At 41.2% G+C, this 18,473-nt stretch overlaps 2 protein-coding genes and 1 long non-coding RNA gene across 6 annotated transcripts; 1 reads left to right on the forward strand and 2 right to left on the reverse strand.

The window, feature by feature from the left end:
- The first annotated feature begins 928 nt into the window (after positions 1 to 928).
- Positions 929 to 3,084, forward strand: LOC133907330 (haloacid dehalogenase-like hydrolase domain-containing protein Sgpp). Of its 3 annotated transcripts, none has more exons than XM_062349348.1 (5): positions 929 to 1,356; positions 1,472 to 1,580; positions 1,712 to 1,866; positions 2,338 to 2,599; positions 2,698 to 3,084. In XM_062349348.1, exons 1-5 carry the CDS (start codon positions 1,166 to 1,168, stop codon positions 2,884 to 2,886), a joined length of 906 nt encoding a protein of 301 aa, XP_062205332.1. In that variant the 5' UTR covers positions 929 to 1,165; the 3' UTR covers positions 2,887 to 3,084. The 3 variants fall into 3 exon arrangements, with proteins under 3 accessions (XP_062205332.1, XP_062205333.1, XP_062205331.1); XM_062349349.1 differs by having other exon boundaries at positions 934 to 1,356; positions 1,466 to 1,580; positions 2,338 to 2,607; XM_062349347.1 differs by having other exon boundaries at positions 934 to 1,356; positions 1,466 to 1,580.
- A 2,163-nt stretch (positions 3,085 to 5,247) lies between these two features.
- On the reverse strand, positions 5,248 to 7,550 carry LOC133907332 (uncharacterized). The gene is made up of 2 exons (XM_062349350.1): positions 6,671 to 7,550; positions 5,248 to 5,455 (listed from the first exon to the last, which is right to left on the reverse strand). Exons 1-2 carry the CDS (start codon positions 7,191 to 7,193, stop codon positions 5,268 to 5,270), a joined length of 711 nt encoding a protein of 236 aa, XP_062205334.1. The 5' UTR covers positions 7,194 to 7,550; the 3' UTR covers positions 5,248 to 5,267.
- A 2,175-nt stretch (positions 7,551 to 9,725) lies between these two features.
- On the reverse strand, positions 9,726 to 11,349 carry LOC133906997 (uncharacterized). 2 transcript variants are annotated; one of them, XR_009907892.1, is made up of 4 exons: positions 11,180 to 11,349; positions 10,934 to 11,066; positions 9,887 to 10,777; positions 9,726 to 9,799 (listed from the first exon to the last, which is right to left on the reverse strand). It is a non-coding gene; the product is annotated as an uncharacterized LOC133906997 (long non-coding RNA). The 2 variants fall into 2 exon arrangements; XR_009907891.1 differs by lacking the exon at positions 9,726 to 9,799 and having other exon boundaries at positions 9,864 to 10,777.
- Positions 11,350 to 18,473: the final 7,124 nt, after the last annotated feature.

The following is an 18,473-nucleotide window of genomic DNA, read 5'->3' on the forward strand; positions in this document are numbered from 1 at the left end:
ATCACATATGGAACAACATATTAATATTTCTCAACATAATTGTTAGTCCATAGTTATTATCATTAATTACCAAAATCACACTTAGAGCTAGATAAAACTTCAATTCGACTGTGAACATACCATTCTACTATATTAGTATCTTAGTGCCTAGATATTGTGAACATGTTATTCTACTATGTTACTATCTTACATGTAATTCTTTTTCATAACTTGAGGCTTCTGTCAGCAACGCGGTAAAGGACACCAAGCAATTGTCTTATCGAAATAGAAATATAAATGAATGAGGGAGAGAAATAGTGCACTTGGTTGTCTATTTATTTGGATGGCCATAAATTAACTCTAATTCTTATTTTACTACTTCTATAAAATTCATTAATTACTATTTTGTAACTTTGTTTATTTGCTATAACAGAACTAATGTCAAAATTCGCCTGCTACATCTTACTAGAGTGACATGGATTCTGGAAGAATCAACCCCTCGGAGTGTCACACCGGAATGAGTGTCCATTGTGCTTGTGTCATAATTGAGACTGGATGTTGACGTCATTCGATGTGGAGACATTTGTTAAGAGGTTCTTCATGTGTTCTAGAATTGATCCTGCTTTTATGGTGTGTTCCTCTTGAATGAGTGTCCGTTTATATGAATTGCGTCGTTTCCTGTGATTTTGTTTGCAAATTTCCAAAAGACCTAAACTCTTGCACGAAAACAATTTTCAAGGGCTTGGCGGTGACAAATTGTTTACCTACGGTGTTGAGTCTAAAAGTTAGCTCAGGTACGTAACCGACGACGCACTTAATCAGGATCTTTCTGCAGAGCAGATCATGTTGAGAACGTGCTGGAACCGGAGCAGGCATGCAATTGTTTGGAAGCTGGATCATTTGACTTTTGGTCGCCCTGGTCCCAGGAAACGTGATGCAACGCGGCGGCAGCAGAGAGACCATCCGTTGCCACTTGTTACAGCCACAGGCCGGCCGGAGGCAGAGGAGCACAAGCCGCCAACGCCTCCGCGGTCGTCGTACGCAGCCTCACGCGTCCCATTTGCATCAGCCATCTCCGAGCGCCGCTGGCTGAGCCATTCATCGTCCAACAGGGAGCACGGGGAAGTTGTCCAGTCTCCCTCTCCTCCCGCTGGTGGACGGACGAATCCAATTCGGCATCGCGTATATGCTGCCTTTCGTGTTTCGTCCTCGCCTCCTCTCTATATCAGCGCCATCTTCACGCACCAGCAGCACCAGCGCCAGCGCCAGCGACAGTGTAGGCTTCAGCGGAAGAGAGGAGAGGAAGAAGAGGCGCACCTGCACTTCTTGGAGGATGAGCGCGGCTACTCCAGCGCCGGCAGCCATGCCGGCCGGCAGGTGAGCCACAGAAACACTCTTGCTTCATTCCCTGCCTTTTGTTTGTGGCTGCCTCCTTTGTTGTGACAGGAGAAGCTGACGCTGATCTCTCTCTGTCTCAACTCCGAAGTGGCAGCTCTCTGTCGAAGCTGGCGCCGCTGGAAGCCATCCTGTTCGACATCGACGGCACCCTCTGCGACTCCGACCCCATCCACTTCTGCGCCTTCCGCGAACTCCTGCAGCAGGTGCATGCCGCTCAATTCTTTCTCTGCCATGGCTTCTGTTCGTGCGCTGCATCTCTGTCCACACACGAACTGTTCTTGCTAGCTTGAGCGATTCAGTGTGTCTGATTCAACAAGCGTCTCCGATCTGGCAGGTTGGTTTCAATGATGGCGTTCCCATCACCGAGGAGTTCTACAGCGCCACCATCAGCGGGGGGCACAACGACGACCTTGCAAGGGCGCTGTTCCCGGACATGGATCACGAGAAGGCGATGAAGTTCATGGATGACAAGGAAGCGTTGTTCAGAAAGTAGTCCACTCACCTTACCCCATTGCCGCCTTCATACTGTAGCATAATAGCATGATTTTGTTTCAACTGTGGTTACACTATGGAAGTGTGTGTGTAGAGTTTCCGTGCTGAAAATTGAGAGAAAACTGAGGATTGAGCATATCAAGTGATGAACTGGATTATTTACAGGTTTAGTTGTCCCATAGGAATCTGGTCTTGTCAATTTGAACACATATGCTCTCGGAAAAATAAATCTGAATACATGACAGTACAGCAGATAGATTGACACATCTGAATACCCCTAGTATACAAACTCAATTGCATTTTACAGATCTCTAGTATTTTAGCGCAATCTCAGTGTTCTCGTTTTTTTTTGTACAAGCATCAAATTCATATTCTTTGGCTTGCAAAAGTACTGAACATGATCTCAATGTTTTTCTTATTTGATGCTTCCTGTTCCTGAAAACCTGATTCTAGCTGAAAACTACACAGGTTGGCACCAGGACAGCTGAAGGCTGTGGATGGACTGCACGATCTATGCAGATGGGTAGAAGACCGCAACCTGAAGCGCGCAGCGGTGACAAACGCTCCAAGGGCCAACGCCGAGCTCATGCTATCGCTTCTTGGGCTCACCGACTTCTTCCCGGCGCTCATCATCGGAAGCGAGTGCGACAGGGCCAAGCCGTTCCCTGATCCTTACCTCAAAGCCCTTCAGCTCATCGACGCATCGCCTGAGCACACCTTCATATTTGAAGTATGCAGGTTCTTTTCATAACAAATATCTGAAGCTTTTCTGTCACAAGTAACTGGACTGGCCATGGCAATAATGATGTGTTCATTTGATTTGTCAAGGACTCTGCGTCGGGGATCCGAGCTGGTGTGGCTGCAGGCGTGCCTGTGGTTGGTCTCACGACGAGGAACCCTGAGAAGGCGCTGAATGATGCAGGAGCGAGCTTGCTGATAAAAGATTTTCAGGATCCAAAGCTGCTGTCCGTGCTTGAAGAACTCGAACCCACGGCTGCAGGATCGTTGCAGACGTAGAAAGGGCATATCCTTTGCCAGTGTCAGCGACTCAGCGGTTCGTTCACAGAGATGAATGATTCTGCAGTTACCTTGCACGATAGAATAACTCTGGTTTCCCGGTTGGAAATTGGAAGCAGGGATTTCAATTTCGTTTTATAATTTTTCTCGTTCATCGGCGAAAAGACCGAAATTCGTGAAACATTTTTCGTCCTCTTCTTCATGGGTTCTCCATGTCAGTAAAAGAAATTTTCGAAATAAAATATTTCGTTCATCACCGAAATTACCGAAATTCATAAAATTTTACAGAAACTTTGGCGAAATTTTAATCCCTGATTGGAAGTGAGCCATCTGTGCAGAACATCTTGCCTGCTCTATATGATAGCATCTAATATTGCAACCATTTTTTATGTACTAATGTTAAAGGTTTATGTCCTTTAAACGGATTTATGGGTACCAAAGATTTAGATCCTGTTTGGACAGGAAATAGCTCAATTCCTGAAAGAATCTCGAAAAATTTGCATGGTCAAACAGGGGCCTAATGTTCTCTTTTCATCTCTAAACTTCTTGTGCCAGGTTCAACTCACTTATTGCTACATTTTCTGGATGGAAAAAGCATCTTAAACTGAACATTAAACCACCCCTTGCAAACTGGAATAGCCATCTCTCTAGAACGTCTATTTCTTTAATCTCAATGCAGTGTGAGTATTCATGATATGTTTGACAGAGTTACAACTTTAAAAAATTTTAAAACGGGGTATTTTTTGTTTAAAAATTCATGAGCTAGAGTTGTGGATACACAGAGGGTGTTTGAGGCGGGGTATTTTTTGTTTTAAAAATTTATGAGCTAGAGCTGTGGATACACAGAGGGTGTTTGAGGGAGACATTTTATTTCTATTTTAATCTAAAGATAAATACTTAAATTACTTTATATTAATTTATAAACTTAAGATCCGACGGTGCTAAGGGTTCAGCAAACACCATGAAACCGTTCAGAAGTTCCATCGCATATTCAATCTTCATCGTATATTCCTTGCGTGCTGCAGACAGCATCAAATCAGATGCGATTAAAGATGGCCAAATGGGCCAATCGGGCCGGCCCGGCACGGGCCCATCTCGGCACGGCCCGAAATCGGCACGGCCCGATTGGCCCATTTACTGTTACGGGCCGTGCCGTGCCGGCCCGCGTGCCGAGCCGTCGGCCCACAGCACGGCCCAACTGTCACCGTGCCGTGCCGGGCCGGCCCACGGCACGGTCGGCACGATGGGCCCGGCCGGCACGATGGGCCCGTTCGGCACGATGGGCCCGTTCGGCACGGTGGAGGCACGATAGGCCCGTTTGGCACGACGGGCCCGATCGGCACGGTGGAGGCACGACGGGCCAGGTCGGCACGGGAAGGCACGACGGGCCCGGTCGGCACGGGAAGGCACGACGGGCCCGGCCGGCACGGTGGAGGCACGTTGGGCCCGTCAGCACTCAAAAAAATAGGAAAAAAATCAAAAATAATAGCTAAAAAATCAAAAAAAACAATAAAAAATATGGAAAATAAATACATAACATCTTTATTGATTGGTTGCCTCGTTAAAAACCTTTCTACTAGAAGGAAAAAAGAGTACAACCAATGATTATGCTCCGAAAATTACATGGTTTCATTAGAAACCCCAGAATTTTGCTTGCAATTTTTCATATGCTTCCTCAAGTGTCCCGTTCCATGTGAAGATCTGGCACCTATTTCTATACTGCATATATTACACTTAGCAAATCTTACCTGTTCCCCGTTAATTTCTTTGAAGACCTTTTCAAAATGTTGCCACACTTGAGACCATACACCTGAGTTCTCGACGCCTTGATCCATGAATTGAAATATGGAATTAGTTTCTTGATGTGAAGTGAATACTGGCTACTTGGCTAGCAAATAGGAAAAGAGAGATGGGTGGGCAGGGTGGAGTTTGAGATGGAGTAGATGGTATTTATAGGGATGAGAGGAGAGGTAGGTGGGGGTGGGGCCGCGGGGGGTATTTTAAAAAAATAAACAAAAAACATGAATAAAAAAACTTAGAAATAATAGGGGCACATGATTAATTCTAAAAATGAGCTTTATTGATAGGTTGCCTCATTAAAAACCTTTCTAGCAAAGGAAAAAAGAGTACAACCTAGCTCAGAAAAATTAAAATTACACGTTCTCATCAGCATCTAGATACAAATTTTGGAATGATTCTTCAAGCTCAGTATTTTCTGCAGTGTGTTGCATTCGTGCTTCAGCTTGTTCCCAATCCTTTACTATGGTGAGTATTTCAACCATCTCACTTGACAGATTTGTTCTTCTCTCTTCGATTATCCTTCCTGTAAGACTGAAGGCAGCCTCAGAAGAAACTGTAGATACAGGAACCGTTAACAAATCTCACGCTAACAGTGAAAGAACTGGATAATTCGTCTTGTGCTCATGCCACCATTGCAGTATGTTGAAGTTTTCTTGTTCGTGGCTGATAACGTCACTGTCGATGAAGGTAGTTAGCTCCCCTCCGGATGTTGGAATTCCGGTGCCCGTAGACGATCGTGACGAAGAGTCTGAACTTCTTGATGAAGAACCTGCACCAAATATTTTTCCCCACGTTGTCGTCTTCTTACTTGTTGTGGGTGCTAGTGGAGGTCGTTGCAGGCGAACTCCGCCATACTTTGTTTCATATTTACTATAAACTTCGAATAACTTAGAACGAACATTAGTATAATAATTAGAATAATCATGGCCAAGAGCATCACCTAGAATTGCGAGAACTCTACAGAAAGCTGCAATTTTAGCTCTAGGATCTAAAATAAAGGCAAAAGCGTATAACAAAGGAATTTCTTTCCAATACTTTAAGAATTTAGATTTCATAGGAACTACACAATCTCTTAAAAGATTGTCATTTTCATAGTTGTTTAAATGAGTAGCAATTTCAACAATATTATGCACTACTAAACAAGATGTTGGATAATAAACTCCTGATAAACTCACAGTTGAATCATAAAAAAATTCAAGAAACTCCAGTATCCTTTCAGCAACATACCAATGCGCTTCCGTGAGTAAAGTTTGACCCCCATGCTGATGGTAATGTGTATGAATAAACACACCAAATGTGCTCTTATATGGTATCAAATTTTTAAGCATCAAGAAAGTAGAGTTCCATCTCACCGGCATGTCCAGAGCAAACTTACGTGGACGCACACCTATTGCAACACAATACTGTTTATATGCTGCAATTCGTTGGTTAGAGGAGTTCACAAAAGATATTGCAGTACGAAAATCTTCTAAGTATCGCGATAACCTCTTCAAACCGAATTTTACTATAAGATTGATAATATGACAAGCACAACGTTGATGTAACAAGAAAGATTCAGCATAAGTACTAAACAACGGAGTAAGAATATCCATTGCTCTAGAATTTGCACCGGCATTATCTAAAGTGATAGAAAATATTTTATTCGTGAGGCCAAAGTCTGCAACTACTTGAGATATTTTTTCAGCAATATTTTCACCGGTATGCGCGTTGTCAATCAAGCGAAAACCTATTATTCTCTTTTCTAATTCCCAATTATTATTAACAAAATGAGCAACCACACTAAGATAATCCTCTCTAGCCCTACCTGCCCATATGTCCGAGGTCAAAGCAACTGAAAATGTACATGTTTGCAACATTTCTTTAAGTTTGCTACGACACGTATTGTAGTATTTTACCATATCCCTACTAGTTGTCTGTCTAGAAACATGCGTGAACCTAGGATTATGAGCTTGCTTAATGTAATCTTCAAATGCAGCAGACTCACCGATATTGAGTGGTAGATCCGCTCTTGCAATGAAGCGACATAGCTCTTTTCGAGCATTGGCAGAGTCGTACTCCCAATGATGAACAGAGCCGTCGGGGTTGTACTGCAACACCGTCTGCTTCATGGCTGCTCCACTCTTTCGCTTGCAACTTATGGCGTGCCTCTTCAAGTGCCCCGTTCCACCCGAGGGCTTTGCAGATAATTCATTTTTACAAATATAACACTTAGCATACCTGACACTTACCCCATCTTTCTCTTTGTAGATCCTTTCAAAGTCTTGCCAAACATCGGAAGTACCGGCTCTTGATCTTTTAGACCCGCTGCTTGCTAATGTGTGCGCACTTGTAGAGCCTGACGATGGCACTCCTGCTGCATCACCTGGATCTGGATGTGAACCAACCGGAGGTTCACCGTCGGGTCCATCATCACCTGCAGCACTAGTATCAAAGGGGCCGTAGTCCCCTGTGAGTCCTTGGAGAAAAAAATCATGATCTATGGATGTATCATGATCACCGGCATCCATGATCAATGTCGAATGACACTACAAAAATTGCAAATATTCAGAGTTAGAAATAATCAAATAATAAAACTAATAATAAAATAAGACTCAACAACGATGCAAAAAAATCACCAAGATTTCTTCAACTTCAAGATAGCAAATCAGCAGGATGACGATTTTGGAATTGCTCGGATTTTTTTGCAATAATTCAAACTAATTTTGCCAAATTATCGCTAATTCTCACGAACTTTGAGACAAGAATGAGAGGAGGAAACAAGAGAGAAAATGGTGTTGCTGGTGTGGAATGGAAGGGCAAGGTGCTCCTCTATTTATAGGTGAAAAATGGTAATTTTTGCAATTTTTTTCGAATTTTTTGGAGCTCAAACGGTCACAAAACGGCTATAAAATTCAAAAATATCGGGTTAACGGGTTAAACGGGCCGTTCCCGGCCCGTTTAACCCGTTAACCCGCGTGCCCCCGCCGGCCCATCGTGCCCCACGTGCCGGCCGGGCCGTGCCCCCCGCGGTGGGCCGTGCCGTGCCGTGCCGGCCCGGCCGTGCCGTGGGCCGCCGCGTGCCGAGCCGGCACGGTGGGCCGTGCCGTGCCGTGATGGGCCGCCGCGTGCCGTGCCGGCCCGGCCCGGCCGTGCCTCCTGGGCCAACCGTGCCGGGCCGTGCCGTGCCCGTGCCGCCCGTGGGCCGGGCCGTGCCGTGCCGGCCCGTCTCAGCCGGGCCGTGCCGTGCCGGCCCGCCGTGCCGCGCGCTCGGCCCAGGCACGGCCCGTGGCCTCGTGCCGTGCCGGCCCGGCCCATCTCGGCTCGGGCCGGGCCGTGCCTGGGCCGTGCCTACAGTTCCGTGCCTCGGGCCGGCCCAATAAGCACGGCCCATTTGGCCATCTTTAGATGCGATCATCGAACGAGATCAGCCTTGGTGTTCGCGCCGAGGAAACTGAGTCGAAACCTTGAAGGTAGTACTCGTCAGAAGCAAGAACACTGCACCCTCATGTGACTCTCTCCATTATGGGAAAACCATGGAAGCTGCTGTAAATTATTTAACCATGGAAGCCCCTGAACTTGACTGAAACTTCACCCCAAACCCTTCATCTTCCTCTTCAAGTCCATCCTTTCTTCTCCATTGCTACGATTTACCGTATCACGGACCTGTTTGTTTTAGCTTCATATTATAATAACTAGTGAATTGCGCGCGCCTTGCGCGCGGACGATAATAGTATTGTAAAGTGTAAAATTATGTTTTGTGGAGCAAGTTTTTTATTTTTGTTTTAATTGCGAAATGAAGAGAGAAGAAAAGGAGTAATTATATTGGGAGGAACCAATGTGAGTATTTTTTTTGGCGAGGAGGATAAGAAGGTTCAGGATGTTCTTTTAAATTGTAATTGTTGCATGAATACTACGATAGTGTTGAATAAGATGCTGTTATGTTTTTATGCAAATTTGTCTTTTGATGAAGCTCTTTGAAAGCAAAGTGAGGAGCTGCAGTGGAGCTTTGTAGTTCACAAAGCAAGGTAGATGTGGACCCATGCGAGGTTATTCAACAACTGGCTGAAGTAACTAAAAGTGTGATAAGTTACATTGAGAGAAAGGTAGCAATTATAGGTAACAGCGTTAGAGATGCCACTGAATATGTTTATATATTGGTTATCTAGAGTTTACATGTTGATGGATACTGATATATACATTGTTGATTTATACATGAGCAAGATCAGGGAGCTTCATTCTTATTTGTTCACAGCAGGCAGTATGAAGAGAGTACAGTAGTAGTACGTGGTTAGGATTAGCTCCTTCAATTTGTTTGGTCTTCTAGCAGATATATATGTACATATAATATTATAGAAAGAGGACTGATAGTTTCTGTATGTACAGGGGGATGAGCTAAGAGGTCTGTTACAGCTGCAAAAGGAAGTTTCAGCAAAAGAAAAAGGGCAGAGCAGGTTGTTTCTTCTGGAGGTGTGGCTGGTGTGCTAACAGCGTGGTCATCACAGTTTCAAAAGGCACGATCACAAAAACAAAAGGGGAGAAGATCAGATTCGTTCCTGTGGCAAAAGGCAAGTAGTGTTCCAAAATCAAAATATGGTCAGTTTTTTTGGCTGCCTGCAGGTAGAAGAGAGGGAAACAATTAGCAAGTTTCTGCTATGGTTGTAGAGGCAATAGATAGAAAAGTAATATATGATTGAAGCTACCTCCATTATTTGTTTTTCTGTGTACGTGGAGTTTTAAGATCAGGCACTTTTGTGGCTCCACTTGTGCTTTGTTGGGAAGCAGGTCTGTGTGAATATATAATGGTGTAACAATATCAATATTAGAATTGACTGTAAATGGTGTTATATAAATTGTAAGGTAGAAGAAAGTCTATTCTGATACTGTGTCGTGAGGTTGGCTGATGCACTGGTTGCTGTTGCAGGAGAGTTGCTTTTGGTTTTTTTGTGAGTGGTAGTGTCCTCCTGTATAAATAGAAAAGTATATTTGTGTAAAATTGAGTCAGTAAGATGATGCCTTATATGCACAAATGATTATGTAAAGAGGAGAACAATGAATGCTTGCCTTTGCAGTATCTATAATATCCTGGAATAATCTCTTTTGAGCAGTGGGCTGTTTTGATGAAGCAACATCATGCCTGTGGTCATAGAGATAATCATTTATTATTCTGTATAGTGGAATAGTAAGAGTGTTTATTTTGTTTGCAATGTTGATGGATGGTTACGGGAGTTCAGTTTTCTTCAACGGTGTTTCATCATGCTCCAGTGAAGGTGGAGGGGTCTGCAATATAAATTCAATATATATTGGTATGCAGTCACAGTATAAAGGTGCTGGTTGTGTTTATGTGCTATTCAATAGGCTACAAGGGGGAGAGCAGTCTTACAATATCTGCTGGCATGTTTTTGGTAGCCGCTTTTTGAAATTCTGGTTTTGATGATGGAGTGATGTTTTTGGATCCAGATGGTATGCTAGGATTGGGTGTAGTGGCATAAGGATCTATAGGAGAGGTCACTGTGCGGGATGTTGCACGGCTGGTTGAAGATGTTGGGTATGTGAGTGCATGAACTGGTGTGAGGGAAGTTTCTGGTTGTTTATGCTGCTCATCTCTTGTATGTGGAAGTGCGTGCTGTCTTCCATAGGAAGTAATCACAGAGTTGACTTGATATGTTTTTTGAGGGTTGTAGTAGCTTTGTTCTGTTAAAGTGATTGCAAAAACAAATTTTAAGGATACAATGGCTGCGATATCTGGTGGAGTGTCATTCGCAAATCTTGATGTCCGCAAGACTTGTTGGACAGGCTTGCCCACAATACGGCGACCAACATCGCCAAAAGCTATCATTTCAGCTTCGGCAGTTCCATCACTTCCGATGAAGCACAATTTGTATCTGTGTAAGTGAATTTGTATGGGGTATTAGTCAGTGTAGCTGCAGTTGTATGGTAAGGAAGGAGAAAGTAGTTTTTACTTGAACCGGTAGCCTGTGCAGGAGCATGTGTTACACTTATAGCCATCACCATCTGGTGTGCAACTTCTGCTGCATCTATTGCATGATGGGAACCACCATGGGGTGGTTAGCAGTACACGGGTTATAGTAACAGTACATCGGCATCCACCATCCTATTATTGAGTTTGTATAGCGATTGTTAGGAGATGCAGGTAATAATTAAAGAATAATTGATTTTACTTTGTTATTCAGAGATAGAGGGTAGAATTATGGCTGGGAAAATAAATGGGTCAATATGCACCAGGAATGATAGGATGAGTTTTTTATACCGGGAAGTCGTATGGGTCCATTTTCTCCAAGTCGCTGAGACACTTGTCTTCGAGGGAAAGTGCTGTTTGCAGTGGTGCTGTTTGTTCTGCAGGAACAGTGACACGTCTGATTGACAGACGTTGATTGTGCAGGCTGCATATGAATGCTGATGAGTAAATTATACAGTAAGAATGGAAGAAAAAATGAAATAGAGAGCGAAATATGGATGTTATGGGTTGGTGTGGAGGAGTCTTAGTAGTGCTTACGCGTTGTAGAAGTCTTCAGCCTCTGGAATTGCGGGGTTAAAATACCATCGACATGCAGTGTTTCCACTCAAATATTCTTCACCTATTTAAATAAAGGAGCTAGAAATGGTGATGTGTGATTATGAAGCAGCTGTTGTTGTTATGTCTATGGCTATGATTACCTGCATAGGTTTTCATGAGGCTGCCAACAATGAGTATAACAATTGGCCTAGCTTCTTCTTCATTGTAAATGTCATCGATGGTAAATTCAGTGGCTCGCTGCCCCCATAAAGTTAGTCTAACTTGAAGATTGCTATGGGTAAAAAATGGTCAGGTTTGTATAAAATTTAATTGGTATTATGTGTGTTAAGGTATTGTGAGCATCAGCAGATAACATTGAAAAATATTGGTTGTTGGAGTGTAGTAGATAGCAGTATGTAATATTGCAGAGATATATTGATTACCTGAGATCTTTAAGGACAAGATGTCTGTTTAGGGTTGGTGTTGGTTGATTTGGAAGTTGGACCAAGCGGGTGCTAGAAACTTCGGTGATTATGGCAAGGACATCTGCAAGTGTTAGATCAGCACGTGTTAATCTTCTAGTTGAGAAGTGGAAAAATATAATTATTGAGTTAGAAGGTGCAATGGTGTTAACCTAGGAAATTTCTATTCTCGCCAGCGTGTTTTGAAAGATCAATAAAAGGTGTAAGCTTGTAGATGTATGTTGGAAATGTTTCTGGCATGTCTTTTGCTGGAGTTATTTTTGTGTAGCAAGTAAATTCTATCATGAAATGCTCATCAACTGGCCTATAGAGGGATTTAGCTTTTGATACTCTAAAACGGCTGATGATGTAGATGCCCCCCTCCTGAATCAATGGGCTTTTAGTGTCAATTTCAGAACTGGGTATCTCAGCATAAATGGCATTTCCCTGCAGTTTCAGATTCAATGTAAGTGTTTTAAATCATCAAGCAATTATTTTATAGATGTGTCTATGAATTTGGTGAGAGTGGTATGGATGGATAATACAGTAAGATGCATGACGGTATAGCGTGTAAAAAAAATATAAAGTGATGTGGTAGGATATCTGTATGTGCAACAACAAACTGTATATTTGCAAAGTAATTTTAATATTTATTTGAAAGTTGACTATTTCAGTGTATGTGCTGTGCTTTTGTGTTTTGCAAATTAAAGGTTAGTGTTTTGCATCATCAAGCAAGTATTTTGGAGATACGTGGGTGAACTCGGTAAGAATCATATGATGGAAAATACGACAAAATGCATGACAGCATAGTGGGTGGAAGATGTAAATGAGTGTATTAGTATATCTGTATGTATAAGAATAGGGTGTATGTTGGCAAAGCAGTTGTAGTATTTATTTGAAAGTCGAGTGTATTTATAAGAGTAAAGCGCATATTTGTAAAGTAGTTATAGTAGTTACTTCAAAGTTACCGTGTTAATATATGTGGTATGTATTTGTGTTTTGAAGGTAAGTGTTCTAGGGCATTAGGCTACTATTTTAGAGCTATGTATGCAAATCTGGTGGGAATCATATGGGTAGAAAATATATAAGATACATGACAGTATAGTATGTAAGAGATGTAAAGTAGTATGTTAGGATATCTATTTGTGGAAGAAGAAGATGTATATCTGCAAAATAAGTTTACTATTTATTTGGAAATCTGTTATTTCGATACATGGGATGTGTCTCTGTGTTTTTCAAGGTTAAGTTTAGTGATTTGCAGTATGAAGCAAGTATCTTAGGGCTAAATGTGTAAATCTGATAAGAATTATATGAATGGCTAATATGCTAAGATGCATGAGAACACAGCGTGTGAAATATATAAAGAAGCATGTTATTGTATCTGTATGTGCAAGAATAAGGTGCATGTTTGCAAAGTAATATCGATATTTATTTCAGAGGTGGATATTTTAGACTATGTGATATAGTAGTTACTTCAAAGTTAGCGTGTTAATATATGTGATATGTATTTGTGTTCTGAAGGTAAGTGTTTTAGAGCATTAGGCAACTATTTTAGGGGTATGTATGCAAATTCGGTGGGAATCATATAGGTGAAAAATATATAAGATACATGATAGCATAGTGTGTAAGAGATGTAAAGTAGTATGTTAGGATATCTATTTGTGGAAAAAGAAGATGTATATCTGCAAAGTAAGTTTACTATTTATTTGAAAGTTTGTTATTTCGATACATGGGATGTGGCTCTGTGTTTTTGAAGGTTAAGTTTAGTGATTTGCAGTATGAATCAAGTATCTTAGAGTTAAGTGTGGAAATGTGATAAGAATTATATGAATGGCTAATATGCTAAGATGCATGAGGACACAGTGTGTGAAATATATAAAGAAGCATGTTATTGTATCTGTATGTGCAAGAACAAGGTGCATGTTTGCAAAGTAATATCGATATTTATTTCAGAGGTGGATATTTTAGACTATGTGATATGTGGCTGTGTTTTTTTCGAACTGGCGGCTAGTAGTTTGCGTTATTAAGCAAGTATTTTAGAGCTATGTGTGTAAGTTCGATAAGAGTTATATGGATGGAAGGGATGCTAGGATGTACGATGGTCTATCGTGCAAAAGACGTAAATAAGTGTGTTTGTATATTTGGATGTGCAAGGATAAGGTGTGGATGTGCGAAGTAATTTTAGTATTTGTTTTGAACCTGGATATTTTAGCATCTATGGTATGTTTTTGTGTGGAAGTAATTTTAGTATTTACCTGAAATCTGCGTGTTTGAGTATATGTGATTTGCTTTTGTGTTTCTGGAACTGAAGATTAGTGAAAAAGTAAGCAAGTGTTTTGTAGTATGTGTGAAAATTGAGTAGATTTAACATCTTCATACGTGAAAGAATAAGGTGTACATTTGCAAAGCAGTATAAGTCTTTTTAAGCTGAAGAGCAGTGTTTTGTGTGGTGAAGCATGTATTTTAGACTGTGTGAAAATGGACCGAAACTTTGAGTGGAAGATATAGTAAAATGTAGGACAGAATAGTGCGCAAGATGCATGGAGAAGCGATTTAATACCTTTTCATCTGCAAGGACAAGATCCATGTGCGCTATTGGCCCATTATCTGTGCCACCACGGTACTCCCATTTGCGTGAAACACGCACACAAATAACCCAGTGTTTGGATTTTGGGTGTAGTGTGGGTAGCAAATCAAATGCCATATTGGAAACCTGTAGATTCTAGATCAATTGGAAATATTAGATAACACCAGGGGTACTACATTGGTTTATGAATGTAAACCAGCTGTATGAAGTAGATATAAATAATTGGCACTGATGGAAAACATCATTGTATAAATAATTAGTCAACTGTACCTTGTGTTTTAGAAATAACTGTTCAGGCATATATAGGGTATCTGAATATTGTAACGGGAAAAGTAATATTGATACTTAGTGTGTGATGTTGCAATACGTAGGAGTAAACGATAAACGTAGGGAATTCCCATGTCGTGACAGGTTTTTTCTTTCGATGTGTATCATGGGAATGATAGTAATGTCTCTCTCTCTCTCTCTTTTTTTGCTCCTGGTTTTTCTATTTCTTCTGTTTTCCTATGGAGAATGTATGTTAATTCTATGATAAGGTACATGGAGGTACGATACATTGCAGGACTTCCTTATAAACTATGTTGCGTGTTGTATCAGCACAATTTTCGTTGTCATCTTGTATTAAGAATTTGAGGCCACTTTTTGAGGTAACACGGGATACTGCGACATATAACTGACCATGGCTGAAAACTGGTTTCTTTAAATACACACCTACTTTATCTAGCGTCTGCCCTTGGCTTTTATTAATGGTCATAGCATAGCATATCTTTACAGGAAATTGACGGCGTTCAAGTATGAAAGGTAATTTGGAGTTCTTTAGTGTTAAACAAATGCGGGGAATATAAACGATTTGGGATGTATGAGTGCCTGTGATTATTTGTGCTTCGATAATCATATCGCCCATAGCTGTAACTATCAAGCGCGTTCCATTGCATAAGCCACCAGATTGGTTTAAATTACGAAGTAGCATTATAGGAACTCCTTTTTTAAGATGCAGTCTATGAGGGGGGAAATTATTTCCATTTAACGAATTTAAAAATTCAATTGGATATAGCAAGTCGTATGAATGATGGACACTTTGCGCTTTTGATATTTTGTCACAACTAAGATACTCTTTTTGATTCGCAGGAATAAGAGATACTATATATGTATTTATTTCATCAGCCAAGTCGTTTGTTGGAGTTAGTATGGCTCTTGCACGAAGGTATGATATATCAGAAAAATTTATTTTTAAATCTGGGTATATAGCATCAACTAAACAAGCAATTTTGTCATCACTGGTGAAGAGCAGTAGGTCATGAGGTATTTTTATCCACGTGGGTTCTAATTCACCTTCATGTGCAGTTGCTTCTAGTTTACCTTCACCTAGATCTAGCACCCATTTGCTGAAATTAGCGATTTCTTGCTGGGCTAGTGAATTTAAACCTGGAGAAAGGAGCCTCATATTTTTCTTTAATGTTAAGATAGATATATTATTCCAAAGAGGTGAGTTTATTATTGTCGCATTTACAATGTGAGCTCTGGAACCACCCTCAATAACTGGTAGAATTTGCCTAAAATCGCCTCCTAAAACAACATTCTTGCCACCAAAGGGAATATGTCCCATTGCCGGTGATTGGAACGACAATAAATCACGAAGTGTTCTATCAAGGGTTTCAAATGCCATTCTATGTGTCATAAGGGCTTCATCCCAAATTATTAATGAAGTTGCCTCAATAAGATCAGCGAGCATGGTTCCTCGTTTGATATCACAAATAGTGGCCTCGTCTATGTCGCAAGGAATTTTAAATCGAGAATGTGCTGTTCTTCCACCTGGCAATAACAATGATGCAACTCCAGAGGAAGCAACAGTAAGGACAATTTTCTTTCGTGCTCGTAGGTGTGTGACTATAGCGTTCCATAAGTAGGTTTTACCAGTACCTCCATAACCGGAAACAAAAAAGAAGCCAGGAGTATTGTTAAGAACTGCATTGGTTATGCGTTCGAAGGCATGGTGTTGCTCATCGTTAAGATTTGAAACCAAGTGATCTGATTCGATAATTAGTTGTTCGGTGTTGTACGATAACTCTTCGTCTATAAATCGATTGGCGCATGTTGCCTCAAAGTTTCCTGATCTTTGTGGCAAATTGTAGTCTCTAATTCTACCTCCATTTTTTGCAAATATGGTTGAAAGGTCATCTAGCAAATAGTTGCGTAAATCAGGATCAGGCATTTGGTAGTTCTGATTGTTGATGGCCTGTCTAAATCTATATTGGATATCATCAGCTAGTGTTCGCCAAACTTTTTCGAAGAAAGTATACTCGTCATTCACCTCACAAAAAAGCAACATTGTTACAAATAGTTGTCTTAGTTGTGTGGAAGTAGCCCAAGCTGCTGCTTCGTCGAAAGCATTGAACCATTCTTGATCATTACCAAGTAGGCCACGAGAGTTGCATGCGTCTTTAAATGTTGGATATGTAATAGTGTTATATGTTTTGACATCATCATAACTTTGTGCACCTTTAACTATCATTAGTAGCATTCTGAGGTAATAACGTTCGCCAACAGATGGATGCACATAGTATAAACGGCCTATTTTTGATCCTATTTGTCTAGGCTGCCATTTTCGTAGAGTCTCATCCCATCGCCACTTTGAAGGGAATTCGCAATATGTTAGGTTTCTTCCTTGAGGGTATATTTGGTTAGCGATGAACCATTCAGTTAACATTGTCTTGCGCAGGAATTCTTGCGAAGTTATTACAGATAAGTTAGCATCAGTGTTATATGTTATGTTATTCTCATGTGGTAAATGGACAGGGAGTCGTTCCACTGCTGGGAAATGTCTATGGATATCAAATCCGAATATGCGCCAACATGCGTCTTGTTCACAGATATAGCGGCAATCTAAATATTCTTTAACTTCATTTATAGTTTGAGTTTCATTATCGTATGGTGCATCATGACCATTTTTTATTCTCTCGATATAGACTTTGCCACAGTCTGGACCTTTTGTTATGTATTTGAATAGATACTTGATAAAGACGCCTTTGTTGCACCATTCTACATTTATATGGGCCTGGAATTTTTTCAGCAAATACATATTATACGGAACTATCCATTGATTGTTTAGTTTTGCGTTTCCTTTTCGAATGTATCTGTCATTGATGGATCTTTTGTACGCTGCGAAGCCATTGGACTCAACTGTAGTTTCAGATTGCAAGGCTTTAGGATACCCTTTGGAACATTTGCCATTTTTCATGCAGGGGCTATCACGGTAATTTTTACCACATGGGCCATGTGTCATGTGCTCAGCGACTAATGCATATCCTAGAGGATCAATTTTGGGGTCAGGAATTTCTGCACTTATGAATGAGTCAATGAATGTAGATGTTGGTTGAGAGGTGTCTTGGGAAACCCATAGAATAATGTGTGCATGAGGGAGGCCACGCTTTTGGAACTCGACGGTATGGAGGACTGATGTAGTGTGCAGGAAGGCAAGGGGACAATAAAACAACGAAAATCAATGTTAGCACCGGTGCAAACTAATTTGTTATGGGAAAACTTGAGGCTAAAAGATATTTTGAATAGAAGGACATACTTGCAACAATGGGCCCAAAGGCTACACCATTTTTAATGTCCTGTAAAAGCTCCTCAAGTTTCATGTTGTATACTCGTACGACAATATCAGCTCTATCTGTTGCTTTCTGTCCTGGCTCGATACTTACAACTTCAGTAATTTCTGGCCACTTGGGATCACATGTAAATGTCGTAAAGAAGTCTGGTGGACCATATACTCTGCATATCGCTATACTGTCATGGTAATTTTGGATCATGTATCGTCTACCGCCCGTGTGTGAAGCCGGTAAGACTGTTTTGCCGATTTCATTGCCATCTATACAACCGCGGCTGACAGCGTCTGCTATACCTTGTAAATTCTCTATTCTAAGCTTAGTTTGATTTTGAAGGATGAACCACAACCTTATTTCGTCTATGCAAGCGCGAGCATCAATCTTCGCCTGGCTTGATAAAGGCCCGTAACATAGATAGGGATTTGGCTGATCTTTTTTATAGTGTAACATATAGCGATAGTAGTCCTGCATTGTCATTTTAGTATGGCCTCTGTTATGAGTTGTGTCTGTATCATTATAGGGTATTCCAACTTGGAAACCACGCTCACCATATGGAAATAGAAGAGGATATTGAAGTGCCATGAATGCGGGGTGTAACACAGATATTTGGTGAAGTTGGCCAGCATGTGTCTCTATCA

Source organism: Phragmites australis, chromosome 24 (genome assembly GCF_958298935.1).
Source record: "Phragmites australis chromosome 24, lpPhrAust1.1, whole genome shotgun sequence".
Taxonomy (NCBI): domain Eukaryota; kingdom Viridiplantae; phylum Streptophyta; class Magnoliopsida; order Poales; family Poaceae; genus Phragmites; species Phragmites australis.